At 47.6% G+C, this 20,625-nt stretch overlaps 3 protein-coding genes across 5 annotated transcripts in view; all 3 read left to right on the plus strand.

Annotated features, from left to right (window-relative positions):
* SKIP (Shal K[+] channel interacting protein) overlaps positions 1-5,758 on the plus strand; it is a 174,747-nt gene extending 168,989 nt beyond the window's left edge. For 2 of the 3 annotated variants that reach the window (XM_033376529.1, XM_033376530.1), the window contains 8 exons: positions 444-607; positions 1,909-1,990; positions 2,417-2,632; positions 3,305-3,497; positions 4,412-4,575; positions 4,649-4,953; positions 5,028-5,149; positions 5,293-5,758. In XM_033376529.1, the coding sequence (XP_033232420.1) occupies positions 444-607; positions 1,909-1,990; positions 2,417-2,632; positions 3,305-3,497; positions 4,412-4,575; positions 4,649-4,953; positions 5,028-5,149; positions 5,293-5,732 (1,686 nt within the window). In that variant the 3' untranslated portion in view covers positions 5,733-5,758. Of the gene's footprint in view, positions 1-443; positions 608-1,908; positions 1,991-2,416; positions 2,633-3,304; positions 3,498-4,411; positions 4,576-4,648; positions 4,954-5,027; positions 5,150-5,271 lie in introns of all 3 variants that reach the window. The other variant, XM_003736475.3, reaches the window with a different exon arrangement.
* Positions 5,759-5,767: 9 nt separating this feature from the next.
* Positions 5,768-8,191, plus strand: LOC117183254 (uncharacterized). Its single transcript, XM_033376533.1, has one exon. It carries the CDS (start codon positions 5,784-5,786, stop codon positions 6,105-6,107), a length of 324 nt encoding a protein of 107 aa, XP_033232424.1. The 5' UTR covers positions 5,768-5,783; the 3' UTR covers positions 6,108-8,191.
* A 1,724-nt stretch (positions 8,192-9,915) lies between these two features.
* Positions 9,916-13,983, plus strand: LOC4801468 (carcinine transporter). The gene is made up of 10 exons (XM_001358518.4): positions 9,916-10,264; positions 10,723-11,093; positions 11,156-11,274; positions 11,621-11,783; positions 11,897-12,073; positions 12,180-12,329; positions 12,433-12,657; positions 12,803-12,930; positions 13,061-13,482; positions 13,693-13,983. The coding sequence occupies exons 2-10, from the start codon at positions 10,798-10,800 to the stop codon at positions 13,798-13,800; spliced, it is 1,788 nt and encodes a 595-aa protein (XP_001358555.3). The 5' UTR covers positions 9,916-10,264; positions 10,723-10,797; the 3' UTR covers positions 13,801-13,983.
* Positions 13,984-20,625: the final 6,642 nt, after the last annotated feature.

A 20,625-nucleotide genomic window follows, 5' to 3' on the forward strand; every position in this document is an offset into this window, starting at 1 on the left:
ATGTTTCCCTTTGATGTGGCAAACGAAATTTGTTTAAAATTGAAATGAAACTTTGCCAAAAAAAAAAAAGGTTAAGGGGTTTATCTAGAGGGGGTTGGAGGGGTGGAAATTGTATTGTTTGGTTCGGCCTTTGATCAGGCCAGTGCCCCTTCTAGGCCACGTTTCTCTATAAGCCAGATTCCATTCGAAATTAACGAGAAAAAACGACAAAACTTTGCAATTTCCGAAAATTTAAAATTCCACTGCCGCAGCGGCAAAAGTGTGGCATGCCCCACCACCGCGCACCCGCAACGGTGGTGTCGCTTTACCATCATAAACTTTTATAACTTTGTTAATTTTTCATAATTTTGTTGCTCCACGGCGGCCAACAAATTCCACTTGAATGCTAATCCCCATGTCTGACTCTCCCTCTCTCTCTTTCTTTCCTTCTCTTTTTGTTGCAGGGTGGCCGTGTACGCTTCTCGAACAACCGCGAGAGCACGGGCGTAATTTCATTAAGATCCGCCGGAGATATTTCACTACCGCAACGAGGGCCGCCGCGTCGAGGTCTTATCGTGCCACAACAGCCGCCAAATCCACCGACAATAATACCCTTAACGCATGCCAGGTGAGTGGCCCTCCCCTCTATACAGGGGCGGTGGGCGGTGGGCTGTATTGTTGATTGCCATTATTATTTGCAGTTGAGTTTATGGCCGAAGGGCCGACACTAAAGGTGGCGCATTAATAAATAAAATGAAACCAGAGTCGATGAGGGGGGGGCGGGGACAGAGCAGGGATTGATTGTGATGGAGTGGAATGGGGGGCATGGGGGTCATGGAGGCATGGACAGTTATGATATGACCCCTTTTTGGGTTGGACTTCAAAGGGGCAAAGGGACAGGACAGGGCAGCCATCGAATGATCATTGAACCATAAAACTGTGCCACAAAATGCCTGCTCAGTCGGCCATGCAAAAGGCCAAACATTTTTGGACCAGTAAGCAGCCAGCCCAAAAGCCCTCAAAGGTGGCCCAAAGAAAGCAAAGCAATCAAAGGTGCGGCAAAGGATTGACCCAACAGACAGGAAGACAGACAGGAAAAAGGGTAGACTAGTCTTCACTTCATTAGTGCGGTTATCAATGCTCTGCAGCCACATGAATGAATCAGCCAAACGAATGAACGAATGAATGGGGGAATGAATGAACGAATGAATGGGGGAATGAATGTGGGAATTAGTGACTGAGTGACGGAGTGGCAGACCAACATATCGAAACGTATTGAAGCGAAAGTCATCAATTTCATATTGTTACGCATGCCACAATAATGGGGCAAGGGCCGAGGGCCAAGGGCAGGTGGCAGGCAGTCAAAACCAATAAGAAGACGAAACGAAGACGAAAAGTCAGTGGCTGTGGCAGTGGCAGTGGCAGAGACAGCACGACACTTGAATGAAATGGCATTATTGCTACTTCAACGCCAATCCACCAGATGGAGCTCTGCTCTCAATCAACCGGGTGGCAGCCGGCTGGCCCCCGCCCCCGCCCCCAGTGAAGCGTTTTCCACACGTACGCATACAAAAGGACTTGCTGAAATAACGTATACGCCCTGTGCGCCTCTGGGGCGGACGAAAACGAACGAAAAGAAAGGTGGAAAGTAAAGAAACAACAACAACAAAAAAATAGCCAGGAAAACGATATCAAGTATTTATTTATATGACCTTTGTTTGCCTCACGACCTCTGGCCACCTCTGGCCACGGCCTCTGCCTCAGCCTCAGCCCCTGGCCGGCTGTAGACCTTCGCCCACAATTATTGTTTGCCATCAAAATGTTTGCCCAATAGGATTTTAAAGTTGCTTTGCAGGACTCAGCTTCACACTTACAGTTTTTTTTGGAAAGAAATTCCCCATAATAATTGTTTTCTTTGTGCTTTTTCAGATCCCATGATCGTGAGAGCGGCGACTATGCGGGTTCCATTTCAGATCTACAAAGCGTTACCTCCCGGCTCAGTGCCGTATCGGTGAGTCCTTTTTTGCAATGGGGCACGGGCTCATTTAAGTTGCAGGCTCCAAGCTCCCACCCGTCGAACTGCATCTGCAACTGCGTCTAAATTGATTAAGTGCTCTTTGTGACAAACAAACTTCGCATTTGGCCAAATGTCGTCTCGTTTCGTCTCGTCTCGTCTGGCCGAAATGCACAACGAGGGCGCATAAAAACTTGAAAAGCTTTTTAGCCAAGTTTTTGCTGTGTCCGCCCGGTCCTGGCACTTAAGCCGGCTAAACGTTGCCGGAATACCAACAAAGTTGTGCATGGAGCAGGGGTGGAGCAGGGGGTGGAGCCTGCAGCCAGGACATCAGCATTTCATTTGACAAAGTTGACTCGCCTTAACTTGGCTAATACGGCAACGCACTCAACCTCTTTTTTGCGTCTTTTCTCTACCCGACAGATCGGCACCAACAATTGCACGGCCCGATACCGGACGCTGAGCGGCGGCATCGGGGAGTCGCCGTCGCTGTCGCCCAGCCCCTCGTCGGACTACGAGGACATTGGGGCCACGCGGATGCACGGCCTGGCCCCCAGTCTGCTGGCCGCCAAGGCCAAAAAGAATGGCCTGCCGCACGGCAAGGCGAACACCATTTGCCAGAAGGCCACAGTGCATCATGTAAGTTAATTAATCGCTGGGGTAGCGAGGCAGGTGTGGAGCGAATGTTGACACATTCTGTGGCCTGCAAAACGTAATTAGCCTGGTCATTGGCTGGATTTGCATATGCAATCGGCGGCGGGGGGCGGTGTAGACCCCTCATAATGATGTTGGCCTAAACTCTTTGGCTTAGAAAGCGAGACACACGGCCCAGCAACATGCACTCTAAATGCAAATGCCAGTTTAATGAGTTTTCTGGCCCATCCTCGGAGCGAAAGCGAAAGTTCATTTCGCAGAAACTTTAAATGTTTTTGAGCCCAACAACAACAAAAATATATATATTTATATGAGCAAAGGCAAACCCTTTCTGTGAGATGAGCTGCAGGTCCTTTAATCGCTCTGGCATGTCATTAGCCTACGGTGGTCAAGAGGTCAATTGTGAGAGCCAGAGCCAGAGGCAAAGCCACAGGCAAAGCGGAAGCCAGGCCAGACATCGCTCCCCCTCCCCCTCTCTGCCTGTGTATTGGAATGTTCGTTTTAAACTTTTTAATGATTTAACTAACAAAACTTTCCCTGCCTTTTTTGTTCTTTCTCCACCCTGCAACATGGAATTTATTGCACAACGATGACGACTCCGGCGACTCATCCAACTTTCACTTGGGGGGATCTGGGATTCGGTTTCGGTTACGGCAGTCGAGCGAGATGCGTAGCTCGCCAAAGGAAATTGGCACTTTTAATGAGAATGGAAGGAACTTTGTTGCCACAAAGGATACGTCGAGGGATTTCAGCAACTCCCAAGACAATACCGACCGTGGCAGCATGAGCGATCAGGCGTTTGCCTGTTCGGCCAGCTCCGTTGAAAGTTTGCCCAGTGCTTCCGGTTCGAGTAAGTATACAACAAATTGCACTCGTATCTATCTATGTATCTATGTATGTATCTATGTATCTGTTTGGGCATCTCCCTCTTGCAATTTGAGAGTTTTTCAGGGTTTGATTTTGTCTGTTGCTTCCTGGCTCCTGGCTCCGCCTCTGCCTGGGCTCTGCGGGGCATGTGGCAGATGGTGTGGATGTTGCATAGAAAAATTCCCAGACTGCCTCGCTTGCATATTGGTCTATTAACAGTTGTAGTTCTTGTTGCGGCTTTTGCCGCTGCTGTTGCTGCACGAAAATTTTTGCCAAAACTTAATGAATTTTTAATGCAGTTGCTGGTTTGGCGCGTTGTCTGGGGCGTGGTTAAATGAAGGGCAACCGCTTCCCTTTTTTAATGAACAAAACTTTCTGCCCAAAAAATAAACGCCAGCAACAACACCCCCCCGAAAAGGCAGAGCCGCAAGTGGGCGGTGGGTGGATGGGGGGGGAGGGGCACTTTGAAAAGTGCAAGGAAAAATACCAGGACACACAAAGCAAGGATTAGCCCAAAAGCTTTGGCCAGCCCAAAACCAAACAGCAAGAAAAGGCACAAAAAATAATGGAAAACTTCAAGTGCATATTTGAATATTTTTGGGAGTCCAGGACCCTGCCTAGGTCTTTGTCTTTGCCTCAGTGTGTGTGTGTGTGTGTGTGGGAAAATATTTGAAAAGTTTTTAATTAACCAAACGATTCCTCTATGTGTGTGTGTGTGTGTGTGTGTGTGTGTGAGGGCATGTTTGTCTAGGGGAAAAATTCCTTGAGGTCCTCTGCTGCCGGCGGCTAATTGGCTGTGGGCCCATTAATTGGAAATTTTCCCCAGACAAACTTTGATCCAAAGGGGCCCAGAATAATAGTAAATATTTATCAAACTTCTAAATCCTTTCGCTGCAGGCACCCAGGCTCTGGTGCGTCCCGGCAGTCCGCACAGCTCCATATCGGCGGAGGATCGCACCTCGATGGCGGTCCACAGCAGCAGCGGCAGCAGCATCTGCAAGGCCAAGGCCCTGGTGGACAGTCTGCCCAATCCCTACGACAAGGAGGCCCTGAAATTTAAGGTAAAATATACACCCAACCAAATAGAAGACGCCCTCTCTGATGTCTGATGTTTGATTTCTGGTTTGCCTGCAGAAGGGAGAGCTCATCGATGTCCTGTCGATGAACGCCTCGGGCATCTGGAAGGGTCGCTGCCACGGCCGGGTGGGACACTTCAAGTTCATCAACGTGGAAGTGCTGCCCGAGCAGCGCCTGAAGAACTCCAGCAGCAAGACCCTGGCCCCCGGCTCCCGGCTGGGCGGCGGCAACAACGGCAGTGCCGGTAGCAGCAGCGCCAACGGCAGCAACAACGGCGGCGGCGGCGGCGGACCCAGCTCGGTGGAGGATCTGCTGGTGCGCATCGGCCTCAAGGAGTACACGTCCGTGTTCGTGCTCAACGGGTAAGTGGTGTAGATGAAACAAATTAACCAACCTTTATTGTGTTGGATTGTTTCACCTATCGTTCCATTTGCAGGTACGAGGATCTCGAGCTCTTCAAGGAGCTGGAACCGGCCGATCTCGACTATCTGGGCATACTCAATCAGGAGCATCGGGCCAAGCTGCTGACGGCTGTGCAGCTGCTGCATGACATTGAATGTAAGTGCCAGACCCCAGCCCACCCCAGCCCCACTGTAATCCATTTGTAGACCTTCTTTTGGGGACTTTCCATCTAACCCACACTCTCACCACACACCCACACACACATGCCACAACTACAGCTACAAATTTCACCCGTACAGGCTCCGACGTGGACATAGCCGGCTCCAGCTCGGAGAACGATGAGGCCCGCCTGAACAACATCAACAAGAAGCACGGGGCCTCGCCCTTCGGCCGGCGGCACTTTCCGCGCGACTCGGGCTGCTACGAGGGCTCGCCGCTGCCCAGCTCCCAGACACCGACGCAGACGGTCAACTCGACGGACGAGTCGAACAGCCTGGACGACGTGGTGACCAAGTGCTCCAGCGAGATCATGAAGCGTGTGGAGAGTGCGCGACGGTGCAAGGACAATCCGTTCAAGGCGACGCTGCCGGGCGGCCGGGTGGGCAAGAAGTCATTTCTCGGCGGCGGCGGACTTATGGCTGACGATACGCTCACACGTGGCGGACTCAGTGAGAAGTCGAGCGACTCGGGCGTCAGCAGCAGTTCGCTATCGTCGGGTCCGCTGAAGAGCAGCACTTAACATTTGCCCACCATCCTGGCCCACGAGCTGCTGCTGGGCGTGGGCGCTGGCATGGGCCTGGGCCTGGGCCACGGTCACGGTCACGGCCTGAGCGTGGGCGCCACATCGCCCACCACCTCGGTGGCCTCGGCCAGCCTCATTGGGGCCCATTGCAGTGCCGTGGGCAGCGGGGCGATGGCCGCCGCTCCGCTGGGCAACATTTGCAACACTCTGCCGCATGCCCCCTCCAGCAATGTGCCCCTCAACCGGAATCTCGTGATGCTGCGCAACCATCTGCGCAAGAATACGAGCGGCAGCAGCAACAGCGGCGGCGGCGGCGGCGGCAGTGGCGGCGTCCAGCAGCTGCTGCAGGATCAGGACGACAAGGATCAATAACCCATTTACTACATCAAATTCTTAGTCTAGGTCTTAGTCTTGGATTAACTGTAAACTGTATTTGAGTTAAGTGTATTTCAATTGCTGTGATTCGATAGTGAAAACAAAAGGCCAACACGCGTCTTTCAGTTCAAATGTATAGTGTATAGAGAGAGATAGACAGACAGGAGTAGCAGGAGTTGCAGGAGTAGCAGGAGCAGAGGCAGAGTGTAGCAGGCTTTGGCCTCAGTCAGAGTTAGTCAGTCAGTCAATCCTTCCTCCGATAATGTTGGCATTTACACAAATATATAACACACACACACTTATACTTATACCTACACTTAAGTAAGCTAGAGGGAAAGAGATATTCTATATATACTTGGTAAAGTACTGAACATGTTTTGACTATTTTTAGTTGGCTCTTTCACAGCAGGCTTCGTATCGGTATGTGTATGAGACTCGTGTCCTTCCAACCCGTTTGCTTTCCTGTTCAATTGCTTTGCATAGGCATATGTATAATTCTCAACGTGATATTGTGAAACGTCCAATTTGAATTGCATTTTACACACACACACACACACAGACACAGACACAGAAAGACTCCTTTCTAATGTCTTTTGATTAACAAGAACAGACCACACACGCAGACAACCCTCGAGTTGAATGATTCCTATTTTAAAGCACTCACTTGGAGTGCAATCAATAGACCAATTCAATTTTAATAAACCAACGACGAACCACAAACGAAATATTTATAGACACAAACACACACCAAACTGCCATTCGATACTAATTTTAATTGTTTTATACTCGTATAAGTAACAAATAATGTAAAGGAAATGGAAATGCTATCGGGAGACCATGAGAATCCGTCAGAAACTTGTAAAAACATAAAAAATTGCCAAAAAAAAAACAAAAACAAAATTTAAAGGAGAAATGTAATGTACGCTAAGCAATATTTTCAAATCGTAGCGAATCGTGTGCGGATCGTGTGTACATATGGCCCGTGGGGCGGGGATAGGGAGGTACGATCCAGTTTATGCCATTTATGGAAAATATATCAAAATGTAACCAATAAGAGCGATTTAGCGATAATCAAAAGCAGACAATGAAATTAGTCAGGCAGCGCAAATGTTTTTAATCAGTTTCCATGAATTAGTTAAATAAATGAACGACGACGAACGGCACAACAACTACGTATAAAACCCCATTAAATATACTTACACCCACAACATGAATAAACTGATTCGAATACATATTGAAGCATAGCATAGCATAGCCTAGCATAGAGCATATAAAATATATGGCAATTATTGTAAATGGATGGAGGACGGACGGGGAGAATGCTTTGACTTTTACTCGAAACATAATTAAACCTGAACATAAGATAGTATCGATAATCGTATGGATAATTCATCTACTCTAAAACTAAATCTAAATCTATCCAAATAAATTAAATCAAATTTAAACCACAAACAAAACGCACGTGTTACAGCCAGATAAAGATAAAGATACAGATACAGCTACAAATTTAAGATAGAAAGTTCGAGGCAATAGACAGAGTAAAGAATTCTGGATTATAGGCATTTTTAAATTTAACTATCCAAATAACGTTTAAGTGTTTCAACTGTAAATTGTATCAAAGTTAAATTAAAACAAACCAGATTATTTATATATTAGAGAGAACCCAAGAAACCAAGAAACAACCACACGGCAAGTGCTAGCATCTTCTAATTATCACTGTAAAATGATGTAATTTAAAGAAAGAATATATAAGCAATATTAAAGTTTAACCTTAAAAAGAGCAACAAAATTGATTTTTAAGTCAGCCCACACACACACACACACACACACACACCATTACACACCGACAGCCATAAAACAAAAAGCCAGTAAAATTCCATTAGTACACCGTAAAAAGTGAGCGAAAATTACGAGTCACGAGTAAATTTTAGAAGAAATTTTCAAACAAAACTAAAAACCAAAACGAATTCGAAATCGAAAGCAAAAAAAGATACAAAGAAAATGGCAAGCGATGATTCGTGTTTACGCATAAATCAAAGTAAAATTCTTTAAATAAAAGTGAACATATCTAAAAAGTAAAACATCAACAAAAGACTTTTATCTCGGGTTTGGTTCAATCAAAATTGTGATGCACACTTTTGGGCTCGCCGGCTGGACCAGCCACGTGTGGAGATCTTTGCCTCCAATGATCAAGCCCATCATTAACATCTATTGGCTTTCATTGGCATTGACCTGCCCTCACCCTTGGCCGTGCGCCCAACCTCCATCTGGTCCCCCATTTGATCGGACAAAAGAGACCGCCTCAATGACTTTCGGAGGTAGCAATTTCGACGACGCTCAAGGAGAGCAATTGGGCGCAGGGCAGAGCAACAGCCACGGCCTCGGCAGCCCATGTGATTCACCTAACCCTCCGACTGGACTGAGTCGATGATTGCTGCAAATGTCAAAGAATATATGTATAGACCAGGAACACTCGCCACGCTCAGATGGGCACGACGGGGTCGGTGTCGGTGACGGTGTCGGTGTTGGTGACGGTGCCGCTGACAGTCAATAGATTAGCGACAGCGCCTCCGTAATCTGCGCTGATTAAATCTGAGATCTACTTCTTATCCCAGATCTATACTGCTTGGGGATGATGATGTTTATTCATAGAGGGACAGTCGCTCAGTGCCTTGGGGGGCTTACGTTTTACAGCGTCTAGTAAGTAGTCGCGTCTCGCGGCTCGGATTCCAGTATCAGCACGGGCGGGATCTAAATTTGCGCTTAAGTGCTTTAGTAAATTGTTAAATTGCTTTGTCTTTCGTTCGTAGGTTCGCTGGTACTATATGAAAATATGAAAATTGATATTATTGCATTTGCACATACCCAGCTAAGTAGACTTTATCTCATTTGCTGCTACAGTTTCTCAGTTCTCAGTTCTCATTTCTCAAGATCTCAACATCTCAGCTCAGTGTCAGTCACAGTCGATGCGCGTCCGCGTTCCCAGTCACAGTCGTCTGGCAGCAGCATCTCCGAAGATAAAGAACAAAAACAAAGTTAAATCATATCTATAATCTAATAAGTAAATAAAAACATACATATGCTCGTAAGGTGTTTGAGTGTGCCTCGAAAAACGCTCAAACCCAAAGTGCAAGTGCAGCGGAAGTGGGCCTGGATGGGTCTCCTGGTGGGACGGGTCATGCCCGCTGATCCGCTATAATTCAACTGGTTCTAATCGAGCTTAAGCTCTTTTGTCTAGCCTCCCGAAATGTGTCTTTATCTCCGACATCCGTATCTGCGAGTACCTTATCTTTTTTGAGGCATATGAGCGCCGAGCTCTGTCTCTGCTTCTGTCTGACAGCCCCCAATAAAGTTCAAGATGCATGTGCAATCGCAATTAAAGATCTGCTTGTGTATGGGAAATGTAAACATTTTAACGATTAAGTGTTATATAATGCCCTGTGATTCTTGTCCATCAGGCCAATCCATCAAATACTTCCACCCATTTGCCGTCCCACTGCCCGACACCCGGCGACTGATTAGCATGTTGACCCATAAGGCTCTTATCTGCACATTTCGTGATAACACTTGCCGTGGCAGCCGAAAATAGTGGTAGCCATAACCTGCTCAATTCGGGCTTATATAAAAGAAGTCTCATAAATTTGTCAGGTGCAGTGCCGTCGCGCCATCAGCACCGCTCCGTGTGGAGCGTGGGACCTCTCGTAATTGTTAGACGTTTACCAGTTTAATCGTGTACATTAAAAAGACAATCTCTGTTATCAGCTATTCACTTTATAATGCCGTATACCCGTATGCTCCATCTTGGCCTGATAAGTGGCCACAGACCCGACCAGCCGTTCAAAGCAACACCGTCGGGTGTTGGTAACAGTTGATGAGCTCTCGTGCCAGCCCTAAAAAGTTTCACCATTTCGAGGCGGGATGTGAACAGTGCCCTCGAACCGTGAAAAACCATTTACATTTTCAAATTTCCCTCAGATTGGGATGAATTTATAGGAGTGCAACGTGCATCCTGCAACGCCTTCAAAGCACAAATTGTTAAACCAAATGCAGGACAAATTCAAAAGTGCAAAATAAACTAAAAGTTGCTCAGAACTTTATCAAAATTCCTGACTTTGGCCAAGTAAAACAAAACAATCTTCTGTGCCGGCCATAAGGTAAGTTTCTGAGTTTAAGATTAAACATTTTTGGACTGCGATTGATATTTAAAGCGTTTATCAGATAAGTCCCATAAGGTGTTGAGTAGTTTTAGGTGTTTGTGCACTGGATCCATTTGCTTTTATCAATCAACTCACGAGATATCTGGGCACTAGATTCATTCTCTCTTTCAAAGGTTTGATAAATATTTCATCATCAAATGGTTGAAAGTTTTATTGATAGCAAACAAATTCGTCAGTTTTAAACAAACAAACTCGAGTCGTTTTTCCGTTTCAATATCAAAAATTATGACAAGCAATTGTGCGAGTGATTGTAGACATAGCTTAAAGATTTTTACAACTGCTCCGGCGCCAAAAATTTTCATAAGAGCTCTTTAGGAATTGGCGAGAAAGCACTGCTTCTCGTTTAGTGCGAAGTTCTTAAGCTGCGATGCCATAAAGATTACTCTCGTTATCAGGGCCCTATAACCGACTGAGTGCTATCCACACCAGAGCCAGAGCAGGAGCAGCGGCCACTCCAACAACAGTGCAAAATGAATGAGAGACTGGAGAAGGCGAACAGCCGGAAGGCCTCCCGCGTCTCCCACATGGACATCGATGAGTCGGAGCTGAACGATCCCTTCCAGGCGCTCATGGAGAAGGCCGGCAACCATGGCCGCTACCAGACCCTCTACAACTTTCTGTTCGTCGGCGGCCTGGCCTTCAGCGGTGCCATGATCTACATGAACATCATTCTGGCCCTCAACATACCCGATCACTGGTGCACCGTTCACGGGCGGGAAAACACAAACTTCACGCTGGACCAATGGCGCGACATAACGCTGCCCAAGTAAGTGCGGAAAGGTACCATACCATCCTTGTGCCCCTGTACGATACCTTCTGTTCGACTAGACAGGCGGACAACCGTGGCAGGGAGACGTTCAGCAATTGTGAGATGTTCCAAATGAACTTCACCGAGATCCAGGACTGGTCCACCTGGAACACGAGCCTGCGAACCAATCAAACACAAGGTGCGTAAGAGAGGAGCGTGTTCCAGCTTACACTCTATCTTCGGAGGCATTAGAAACGGCTTAGATGTTGACAAAGAGGCGAGGATTACAGCTCAATTCAATCCGAGCTGCGAAAACTTGCCGTACTTCGATTCAGCGTTTTTCCCTAAGAAAGTGTACGCTGGAATACGAGCAGAACTTTGGCCAGATTAGTGGTGAAATTACTTGGCATTTCGTTGTTCTGTTCTCCCTGCTGTCTTATAAATTTTTGCAACTTTGCACTCGAATGCATTTTACGACCGTTTCCATTACCATTTCCATTCCCGTTTGCCATTCCCGTTTGCCATTTGCCATGCCCATTGCGCAGCTTGCCAGAACGGCTGGAGCTATGACAAGACCTGGTACGAGAGCACGATTCCCACGGACCACAATTGGGTGTGTGCCAAGGATTTGTTCGTGACAAATGTGTTCGTTGTGGGTCGTGTGACGGAGGTGGCTGGCTCATTTATATTGGGACAAATGGGAGACTCGTAAGTACAGGAGCAACTACGAAACTTCTCCACTCCACTCCACCAAAAAACTAAGTTATGAGAAGGCAAGTAATTGAATTCCTCCAATGTCTCTGTCCTGTGTCCGCGTCCAGCTATGGTCGCAGGTTGGTCTACTACATTAGCGTTGTGTTCTGCTCCCTGGGACGCATCGGGTCCATCATGTGCACCAGCTCGTATACGTGGTTCCTCATCATGTCCGGCATCGTGGGCCTCACCGTCAACAGTCTCTTCCAGTCGCCCCAAATCATTGGCATGGAAATCTCACGGGAGTAAGTTTGACAGTTGAACAAAGTTTCTCTTTCGCTCCCCTGGCTGGCTGGCTGGCTGAACTAACTAACTTTTTGTCTATACCGTCCCCGCTCCACTCGACTCCAGGGAGGATCGCAGTCGCATTGCCTTCTTCCAGAGCTGCGGCTGGTCCATTGGCACCACGTTCATGCCGCTGCTTTATTGGTGGCTGGGGCACTGGGACTCCTTTATGTGGCTCACATCGTTGCCCACGGCTACGGTTTTAATTTTCTCCAAGTAAGTCAGACAAAAGCATTCCCATTCCCATCTGTTAGCCGGCCAATCCTCCATTCCCAATCCCCAATCCCCAATTGAATCATCATCAATTCTTTGGCCGTAGATACGTCATCGAATCGCCGCGCTGGTTGATTAGCAAACGGCGCTTCCGCGACGCCATTGTGCAGCTGAGGAAGATAGCCAAAATTAATGGCCGCCATTTCGATGTGACCGAGAAAGAGCTGGCGGAAATCTACAGCCAGGACAAGCAGGATGTAACCTACGGCATTGCCTCGCTCTTTGCCGGCTGGCGCCTGGCCCGCAACACCACAATCATGGGCTTTAGCTGGTGAGCTGGTAACACGCATTCAGAGTCGGACGAGGACGAGGACAAGAACCCGCCTTGCCTTGCTGTCCCGACCCCGTCCGACGAAAAGCAATTTGCATGTCTAACTGCTGACCACTCTCTGGCTCTCTGGCTCTCTGGCTTTCAGGTGCGTGGTGGCTGTCTCCTATTTCACGCTGGTCCTCTTCAGCTCCCGCATGGCCGGCAATCCCTTTTTGAACTTTTTGTATCAGAGCATTGTCGAAATTCCCGCCTACATTGTGGGTCGTTATCTGGGTGAGTGTGCAGCCAGCCAAGACCTGACGCTGACGCTGATTGAGAAACGGGGCAATGGCCGCCCCATCATCTCGCTCTCTTTGTTCTCCACTGTACGGTGCCTTTTGCCTTCTGCCTTTTGCCATCACAGGTGATACGTATGGACGACGCTTCACCAACTCGGTGTCCTTTCTCGTCTCGTTCGTCACCTGCGTGCCCATCATTGTGTATGCGACGGACGAGCGGTACGAGTACTTGATGATCTACCTGGCGACGTTCGTCAAGTTCCTGAACGCGCTCACCTTCTTCACCGTCAACCTGCAGTGCCTGGAGATCTATCCCACGTGCATGCGGCAGACGGGAGTGGCGCTGGGCACCATCCTGGCCAATGCCATCGGTGTGCTGGCCCCGTATCTGGTCTATCTGGGCACCACGGTGAACATCCGTGCGCCCTACTACATTCTGGGCACCCTTTTCCTGCTGGGTGGGATTGGAGCCCTGTTCCTGCCCGAGACGCTGCACAAGAAGCTGCCAGACACCATGGAGGAGGCTGGAAACTTTGGCAGGCACGATGTAAGCAAACAGAGTCTCCTTTTCATAATTACTTCCTTCGATACCTTGAGTCGAAGTCCTTGGAGACGGAGTTCGTTCACCTCTCACCAGATACGTACAGTCCCAAAAGGCTCTTTTTCCATCTGGATTCCCGTGGCTCATCTAATTTATAATCTAAATTATGCAAAGCAGCCGTAGCCTAATTTCATTTTTCACAAATTTAATTTACAGAAATTCTTCAGTCTGCCGAAGCCGCCGCTGGCGCCAGAGCCCAACCAGTCGCTGTCCGCCCATCCGGAGCTAACCAAGCTCACCCAGACTCAGGAGGTTTCGCCTTGAAGGCAGACACTGACAGGGCCACGAATCGATTCCCGTCACCGTCACCGTTACTGATACTATTACTGATACTGTTACTGTTACCAATCTCTCGTTCACGTTGTTCCCTTTGTGATGTTACATTAAGTATGGCCCAAAGTATTGCGAATAAAGTATTGTTATGTAGGCAGCCAAGCCGTAATAAGACCCACATAAATCACAAATCACCCACCACCACATACACCCACCGACGGTAGCCCAAAGAAATCTCTGCAATGAGTTTATCAGCGCATCTGTCAGAAATTTACAAATTACCTGACGCGCCCTTGGCAGCCATTTCCAGGGCTGTGCGAGAAGAGAGAAGCTAATGCTGTGGCTAATTTAATAAATGACGCGCCACCAGCCAGCAACCGCCAGCCACCATCCACCAGCCACCATCCAATGCGGCAACGCACACACACGGCGTATACGTAATGCGTGGCAGGCGCCTGATTTATGCAAGTTATGTATCAATTTTTATCACCAGTTGCAAGAATTGAGCCAAGTTCTGTCTCTGCCTGGGAGTGGGAGTTGGCAAAGTGTTAAACTGTAAGCGAGAACTAAGACCAAGCCAACGACAGACAACAGCAACAAGAATTACAATAAATATGGGAAATTCAGAGTACGGCAGAGTCGAAGTTGTGTATACACTCATCGCAAGAGAGAAAGGCAAGAATCGGTCTTCATTGATTACTTCTTCATACATTTTAAACTTCTCCGAATGCCAACTTTCTTTTCCAAAAGCTCCACTTTGCTGGTGTGGCCCGCCCTTACCCTATCCCAAGGAACCAACTTCTGGCTGCAAAAACTTCTACATACACAGTACTAGATGCCACGGCATGAGGCAAGTAACAGGACGTGCAACTTTTGTGCGGAAAGGTGTTTCGTTTTTCAAGTTATTTATTATGATTTATTTGCCAATGTGGCGCGCTGATGTGGCAGCCCCGTCTTCCGTCTCTCGTCTGCCTCTGGTTCAGGTTCTGAGACGGAACCCCATCTCTGGCCAGGCTGCAGCAGCGATAAGTAAATTGTTTATCCTACTTGTGAGTTATGTGTCCAGGGCAGACCCAGGCCAGGCCAAGTCCGGAGCAGCCATTCAGTTTGATGATCGTGTTGATGTTGGTCCTGGCTTGGGGTTGTAGCTGGAGCCCTGAAGATGGAGCGGAGCTGTAATGGCCAAGGCAGCTAACATTGTTATGCTTTCATAAACAGCTGAGCGCAATTTTCTGATAAGCCAAGCCGCCTCTCCCTGTAGGTGTGGGTGAGGCGAGTGTTGGTGGCTATTTGTTTCAATTTATCATAAAAGGCAGCCAAGGTACCGGAAGTCAGCCAAGCTGCAGTTGAATGAACGATGAACGACGAAGAGGGACCTGGCTAGGACTGCGACTAGGACTACGAGGAGAAGGCTTCAGGCGGCTTAACCTTAAGATGTAGCCCGGTCCAAGTCCTTGGCAGCTGGCATTAGCAGGGATTCCTGGCGGGCGAGCTCTTTAAGGACCACTCCACTGCATAAATGTGGCTCACAATTATCATTGTCGCCTTCGGGGAAGGCAAATGTCCTTCACCAAAGCTCCTACGGCAGTAATGAAAACAAATTCCTGGCCATTTGCAGCAAGAGGGACAATTATAGGGTACAAACAAGGGGGGGGTGGAGAGAAGGAAGTGCAATGAAAAGTAAATCTGAGTTGCATTCCTCCGAAGGGACTCGACTGGCTTTACTTGCACATTTTCCTTTTGGGGTTTGGGGTTTTTTTTTTTCATATTTCACGCAATCGAGAATGAACGAAACTATTTGCAATATTTCAAGCAGCTGCATCAGGCTGCCACATGAACGGAATCCAGACATGAAAAATGCAATACTTGCGGGAGTGAGGTGCGGCGGAGCCGAAGTGCGGCAAGTAGCGGGTGCCACAACAGTGATTGCGCTTTATTTGTGATAATAAAACACACCATCGCGCCCAGACGACGACGACGACGACGACTACTGGATGCTTGCAAGAATGTGGCAAGGCGGTGTGGTAGCAAGGCAGAGGCAGAGGCAGGGGTGGCAAAGCCAAATCGAACCGCGAAATTGCAACAAACTGCGCGTGCACTGGCGGGCTGGTGGGCTGGTGGGTTGGAGGTTGCAGCGAGACAGAGCAGAAGTCAGGACCTCGTGGCAGGGTAAGAATATTTAAGCTGCAACAACGTTGCAGCAAATATTAAAGGAAAACACAACGGGCCGGGCTGTGCCGTTCGTTCTGGGGCGGAGGGGGGTGCCAAAGGATTTACTGCATATTTCATGTTCACAACGAACCAATTTTACGCTCTTCAAATCCTATTAGTCAATGGCCCTGTGGGGATGCAACGGCAACGCCATCAGGAGCACCACCAGCCACTGCCTCTATCAAGGCAGCTGTTCGCCAGCAAAGGGTTGAGATTCGGGCCCTGCCGTGCTGCGGGGTGGGTAAGGGTGCTGCTGCTGCTGCTGCTGGTGCTGGGTGATTGGTGATGCCTCAGCTCAGATACTGCGATTTACTTGTACACCCGTGCACCCCTACCCCCCAAAATATATCTCTATGTATATCTCTATGTGGGTGTGGGCACACACATATACACTCACATATAAGTAAGACTCTCTGGGCAACTTCCCGGAGCCGAGTACGAGTCGGTTCAGGTCAGCTTAGTGTGTCTGGCATTTCCGCACGATTATGCATGTGAGTGGCGGTGTTGGTACCCCCTCTGTTGGCCCTCTGCCTCTGCTGCTGGTAGCGGGTTGCGGGTGGGGATAAGCCCAGTGGACAGCCCGAAAAGCCCGACTGGAAACGGTCCTCATCAATCTAGCTGCTTGGAGAGCATGAATTATGAAAAACGTGCAAAATGCAAACGGAAATTAAAATTTATCAAAAAAAAAAAACCGGAGAAAGGAAAGGGAAGGGAAGACAAGAAATGAACCCCTCGAAACCACACACACACACACGCACACACACATGTAGGAAAGGAGTAAGGGGTAGAGAAGTTTACAGTCCGTTAGACAAATACGGATGCGGGTACGGGTGTGGGTGTGGGTGGGGGTGCGGATGCGGGATGGGGCCTCATCAAATCAAAGAAAATAAAAGCTGAAGCTGAAACAGAAGCTGAATCTAAGGCTGCGGAAAGTCCCCAAAAACAACCACTGGACCAAAAAAATATGAAACCATAAGAGAGCAGGGGGGTTTGGTATATGTAAGGGAAAATTAAACATATTATCCCTGTCCTGCTCTATCCTACTGGGGCTCCAGGCCCCTTCCCCCTCTTCCTCGGACAGCTGGCAGCTTTGACAGGACGTCTCCTGCACAGCTGTTGGAAAACAAACCTCAACTTTGGCCGCATACAAATTTTTGTCAGGGTCCTGCCGGCGTGTCCTTTATTAATTTAACAGGCTCTACGGCTGTGTGCTGCTACTTTGACTACAACTTGAACTGCAATGGGGGGAGGGGGGAGCGAGGCACTGGCGGGGCAGCAACGGAATTCAACAAGCCATAAAACATATGAGCCAGCCGAGTGGCATGCATTTTTCATGAGCCGTTGGCTTTTGTGCCCATCACAATCGTCACAGACCAGACCAGACCAGGCCCGAAAAGTCCCACTACCAGTGGCAGTCCCAGTCCCAGTCACAGTCCCAGTCCGATCCCCCCTCTTCATTGCGATGCCAACAATCATCATCAGCACTCATCCAGGTCCGCTCCAGAGCTGGAGTCAGCTGGAGGACTTCTGCTCCAGCTCCTGCTGCTGCTCCCGATCCCACTCCAGCTGCTGCGAGTGCCGCTGCAGGATGCCGATGCTCTTGGCTACACTTGAACTTACAATGACACGTTCGAAGTTCGAACTGTGAGAGCAGGGGTGGGGAGGGGCATGCGGCAGTGTGGCACAGAGGAGACCTGCATATTTGTTTGGGAATATTCGAGTAGGAGCCCGGCACTGCATTTCTTTCTGCCCCGCACTCTCCACACAAATTGCTTTCATTTGTTTTAATGGGATACGGCAGGCGTCTACTTCGACCCTTCCTTCTCTAGCCTCGATTTGGGCCGAGTGTGGATTTGCATACGTACGAGTATATTTTAATAGAAACCAAATAATTGGTAAGTTGATCGACCTGCAGAATAAATACTGATGGCAGCTGAATGCTGGGCATCCTTCAAGCTCGAAAGTGGAGGGGATAACTTTTTTAACCCTTTTCTCGTTACAAGCAAGGAGTTCTCGAGGAGTCTGAACCACTTTAAAGAGGTCTCTCGTTCATCTCATGTCAGTCTCGAGATGTGCAGTCTCGACATATATGTTTTGGTATAGTATAATGATGGTTATATTGATTCATTGCAGTGTCCTAAATTACTCTGTGCCTTCTATCTTAATAGTTGTTCTTTATCTTTTGGACTACAATCCTAAGGATTGTAATAGTCTTCATACTGCCTGATAACTTTGTTAATTTGTGTTATATTCACATGCCATAGTCTCCCTGCCATCTAGAGCTCCTTTTTCTATACCTACCTTAAGTGCCTAGGGTTCCGCTTGCTTCCTCTCGAAGGTGTGGATGTAAGAGCAATCACAATATCAGCTCCCTTCACCCAGAGAGGGATAGAGAGAGAGAGAGAGAGAGGACGCTTCAAAAGCAATCATCAATCATCTACGGCCCGGGGCTGGGGATAAAATGATTTACTGATGGAATACTTTAAAGGGGGATGACACCCTCCTCCCTCTAGCCAAACACCTCTCCCATTGAGCAACTTTGGTGTGGAAAAACTCTCTTTATTTCTGTTAGAACTTAAAAAATGCAGGATTCAATTGACTGTAAAAGTTTCCACATAACATATGCAGATTTTCTACACTTTTTGTTGCTTTGCGATTACAATTGCAACATATTCCATACGTTTGCTAAATATTTATTTAAAGTACATATGGGCCTGGTTGGTGTATACATAGATAGCACAACTACACACATACATCTGTAAATATATGAATATATTTGAACGATTACATGGGATGGGTTCGGATGGGTTGGGTTGGGTTGGGATCGGATGGGATGGGTGTGTTGTGTGTGTGTGGAAGTCAAATAATTTTGACACGCTTTCACGCGTGCTCTATTTTCATAAATATTATTTATTTGTTTTGCAATCAATTTGTATGTATATGTATGTATATATTCGCATATATATTTGCATTTTTTCATGACTTACTCGTGTACATTTTTCTCCATTTGCATTTGAAATGCTTTTGGCATTTTGCTTAAACACTTACGTATGTAAATTGAAATTTGTTGACCATCGTCCATAGACTTTAATTGTAAATATATGTAGCTACCAGTAAATATATGTATATTCGTGTATATCTATATATTGTATATGGTAAAAGTCATCAATATTCATGGTAAACTAATAAATATATATGGCTATTTATTGATTTTTCGCCTAATTGCTTAACTGAACACATTTCCAAGGGAAGGAAGTCTCCTACGGGGCCCTCTCTGTGGGCTACTTCTTCTCCATTATGATTTGTGGCACTCCCGAGTGCACTTGGCCATTAGTCTGTTCTGTCGTTTGGCTGAGCAGCTCCTGATTGCCGAGATTCTCTCCACTGCCCAAAACTATGTCATACGATTGATTTGTGGGGGGCTGCTTAATTTAAATTGTGATTGGGGCTTACGCACAAGTGATTCCTTCGCCTGATTTAGTTAATATATTACCTATAGTCCGGGGACTGTATTCGTTTTTCGTTTGCGATTAAAGGGAGCGTGGAATACGAAAATTTGACTTTGTTTTTAACCATTTTACACATAAAAGGTGCTGATGTATCTATATGTATGTATCTGCTGATGGGGCTCTCATTGTTTCGAGCCATTTATATGTATCTGTATCTGTAGCTGTATCTGTTTATGTGTATGTATATTTATATGTAGTTAAACAATTATATGTATATTAAACTGGCGCACCATTTTACACTTGACTGCACGGCACCGGCCAGAGTTTTGTTGCTTTGTTTTCACTTTGCCTATATTTAATTTCACCATTTTTCACTGTTTGCATTTGTTTGTTTGTTTGTCTATACTATTTTCACTATTGCTGGATGGCTGGATGGCTGGGTGGATGGCTGGCTGGGTGGCTGTGGGGTGGCTGTGGGGTGGGGGCCGGGGACCGGGACGCCTCTCTGCGGAGGCTCTGTTGCACTTAATTTAATTTAAATAAAATGATCATCGAGGCCTGGCAGAGTTAATTGCACGTTAACACAAGCTAAAAACCAATTGAAACAAATCAAAGAAAAAAACCTATTCTATCAATTAAACGAATATTTATATACGAGTACTCGGAGGACGAGTGTTGTTCAATGGAAATGCTGACAAAAAACCTTTAAGACTGCGACAAACTGTTTCCAACTTTCCACGGGAGACCGGCTCGGGCCTTAAGTGCTTGAGCTAATTGCAGTTTCGGCGACAAGCGGAACCGGAAATGAGCATCGTTGGCACGCACTGGCGCTGGCGCTGGCGCTGGCACTGGCACTCGCTCACGTAGCCACTAAATGTTTCAATTTCGTGGCAGCCCCAGACATTTAATAACACGAGCACGGGTGGTGCCAGGGAGTTTTGGCAAATGGCAAAGACAACCGCGAGCCGATGGCTCCATCGAATGGTCGGTCAGTCGGTCGGTCGGGCGGTCGGTGAATGCCTCTTGGCCAAAAAGCAAACAAAATTAAAAACGAATTTCAAATGCCTTTGCACGGCTCAAAAATGCAAATCGCATTCTCTGTCGCAGCAGGACAGATCAGAAACATGCAACACTCCTCTGCACACGGATGCCTGTG

The sequence above is a fragment of the Drosophila pseudoobscura genome, chromosome 2 (genome assembly GCF_009870125.1).
Source record: "Drosophila pseudoobscura strain MV-25-SWS-2005 chromosome 2, UCI_Dpse_MV25, whole genome shotgun sequence".
NCBI lineage: Eukaryota > Metazoa > Arthropoda > Insecta > Diptera > Drosophilidae > Drosophila > Drosophila pseudoobscura.